The following is a 2,832-nucleotide window of genomic DNA, read 5'->3' on the forward strand; positions in this document are numbered from 1 at the left end:
CAAAAAGGAAAAAAAAAAAAAAAAAAAAAAAGCCACGAGAAATACAGTTACTTGTCTTGACATTTAATTTTGGGAAATTTGATTGACATTTGAGCATTTTAGATTCTCTGTGACATCTACAAAGCTCTTTGTATTTGTAAGTGATGATAATAAAAAACAAAATTGACTTTTAAATGTTGCAGGAAATTTTCAACCATGTCAAGAAAGGGCTCTCTTTGTAAAGTTTGTTTTTTCCTTTTTTAAACAAACAAAACATAGCCAAAAATGACACACACACACACACACATGCGCGCGTGCGCATACACACTCATTAACAGAGAAAGCTCTCTCAAATCAAAGAACCAATTTCAGTTAGTGTTTCAAGCCCAAACTACTTGACAGTATTCTTTTAAAATAAACAAAAGTAACAAGTAAAATTTGGTTGAGCTGTACCACTTCTCACGTTTCCGCCCTTTTTTCCTCACAGATGCAGAAGCTCATGAAGGCAGCAAAGGAGGGTACCAAAGATGGGTTGGAGAGGACACGAGCTGCCGTGAAGAGAGGCCGCTCGTTCATCAGGACTAAGTCTTTCCTTTCTCAAGGTCTGAGGCCTGCGAGCTTGCATGTTCCAACTCTACCCATGCCAAGACACGCATGTACAGTGTGTTGGCTCTCCTGGGTGTGTTTATTATCCTGTAAGGACTGAGGCTGTAAGCCAAGAAGGCTGCCTTCTAAACGGGGATTTTAGAAACCTTTCTGCTGATGAGGGAACATTTGAAATATCAAAACTTTCAAGTTTTCCTAAAAAAAAAAAAACTCACTGAGGGGGCAGTAGCCTGTGCAGTTTATATGTGTAAAGGATGGATTGTGTCTAGGTGTCTTGCATGCTGGCCACAAACTATAGGCCAAGGATCGTTAAAGATCAGAGAAAATGTCTTACAACCTCTGTGCACTGATATGTTAAAATCTAGACTTGTGGAGCGTAGTTGAGAGTTTACTGTTCCAAAGTGGTAGGTACAGTGGTCCCTCCGTATCCATGGGAGCTTGGGTCACGGACGCCCTCCCCCATACCAGAAGTGTTTCTTTGTTATTCCCCCAAGCTTCCTGACGTGCACATCTGGTGCTAGTGCCTGGGCAGCACTTGCTGATATATACACTTAGAAAGAACTTTACAGTCATATGTTTCCTCAAGCAGTGGCCTAGGAATACTCTACATACCTGGAGCTAAAACTAATTAGGCCTTTTAAAAAAAAAATTGTAATGAAGCCCTCATCATCTCAAACAAGGTCGAGCAAGGGTTGTCAGGATCTCTACGGGTTTTGTTTGGTGAACGAGACCGATAAGATGTGTGTGTTCTAATAAAATGTGCAGCGAAATGTGTCCCCTGATAGAGGAATCGGCATGCCAGGCACCAAATGAGGATGGCTGTGAAGAGAAAGAGAGGAGGTTATGATTCATCTCTGGTTCAGGGGAGCTGGTCTTTGGGGGGGTCCATTGGAGAGGTACAGCTGTTTTCTAAGCGTATCCCTGAACCTTCCGACCTCAGGTTCCTAAGCTGTGAAATGAGAGGCCTGGACTAAGTGTTCTTAGTCCTGGACGTACACATGAATTAACTGGAAACCTTTTTAAAAATACTGTGTGCCCAGGCCCACCACACCCTGCCAACTATTCAGTCTCTGAGGGAGGAGTCTGTACTTGGAGGGTTTTTAAAAGCCCCTCAAATAATTACTCTGTGCAGCAAGGGTTTGGTGTCTTTGAATTAGAAAAATTCAGGTTTCTGTTACCTGAAGGTTCCTGTGCTTTTCTGCTTTCCAGCCATTTTGTGTATTCTTTAATATCATTAGCTGTGTCTAAGTTTTAAAAAGAATTTAGTTTTGTCTTAAACTTCTCGATTTTTGGAAAACTGATTTTTTCAGACTTCCAGTGAGAGAGGCAGACAGAAAGTCAGGAAATATACTAGGTCCCACCTCAGTTTTCATTGGTTTTGGAATGTTAGTTCTTAGCTGCCGTTCTTTCTTTCTGATGGTGACATTTCATAGACTAAGAAACTGAAATATTTATTGGCACTTTACCATCTAGCTATTCAGATGACACCTCTGCCTTTTGAAGTTAAACTTTAAATATTGAAAATGTTAAATATTGACACTGTGTATTGCCCTTGTGGGAAGGATTATTTTATTGGGTTTGTTAAAATTTCAATTTAGGAATAGTTGGGTGGAAAGTAAGCATGCAAGATTGAAATGTCTACACAAAACATTTATTTGACAGCTTATTTTACTATGCTGTAATGTTATGAATATACTATTTCAATGTAAAACTTGCACGCTTTGACTTTTTTTAAGATCACAGATCTTGTCTTGAAGAAGAGCAGAATTTATTCATTGATGTTGACTGTAGGCACCCAGAGGCCATCTTGACCCCAATGCCTGAAGGTTTATCTCAGCAGCAGGTAGGATGAGCAGGGCTGATTCTCAGGTGCTGCTTACCAATACACCTGTGCTGGTTTTAAAAATATTTGAATGTTTATGTGCTGATTGGTAAATATATGCTATCCCAAACTCCCTGCCACCCTGTGCACTTGGATTCTCCACTGTACACTCCTGGTCCAGCAATTAAAGGGTTAATGTTAAGCATAACAGGGGGCCTCAGGGACCCTGGTTAGTAGCTGTGGCCTGGGCTCAGGTCATCTGGTCCTTAAATATTTTGTCTATCACCCCTGCGTGTAATTGTGAGAAATATGTGGAATTTAGACTGTTTGTGACAGTTATTTATACTAGTTCATGTTGATACAGTGTCATAACAAACTGCATGTGGGTGTATGTAGGATGCATAGGTGTGCACAGGTACCTAAGA

General features: G+C 40.6%; 1 protein-coding gene across 1 annotated transcript in view; it reads left to right on the top strand.

The window, feature by feature from the left end:
* LOC103588037 (rho guanine nucleotide exchange factor 10-like) overlaps nucleotides 1-2,832 on the top strand; it is a 29,005-nt gene that overhangs the window by 20,653 nt on the left and 5,520 nt on the right. Inside the window, exons 6-7 of the mRNA XM_008569606.1 lie at nucleotides 467-581; nucleotides 2,322-2,428. Coding sequence (XP_008567828.1) covers nucleotides 467-581; nucleotides 2,322-2,428 — 222 coding nt within the window. The remainder of the gene's footprint in view (nucleotides 1-466; nucleotides 582-2,321; nucleotides 2,429-2,832) is intronic.

This window comes from Galeopterus variegatus, unplaced genomic scaffold (genome assembly GCF_000696425.1).
Source record: "Galeopterus variegatus unplaced genomic scaffold, G_variegatus-3.0.2 Scaffold519, whole genome shotgun sequence".
In the NCBI taxonomy this organism is placed as follows: Eukaryota; Metazoa; Chordata; class Mammalia; order Dermoptera; family Cynocephalidae; genus Galeopterus; species Galeopterus variegatus.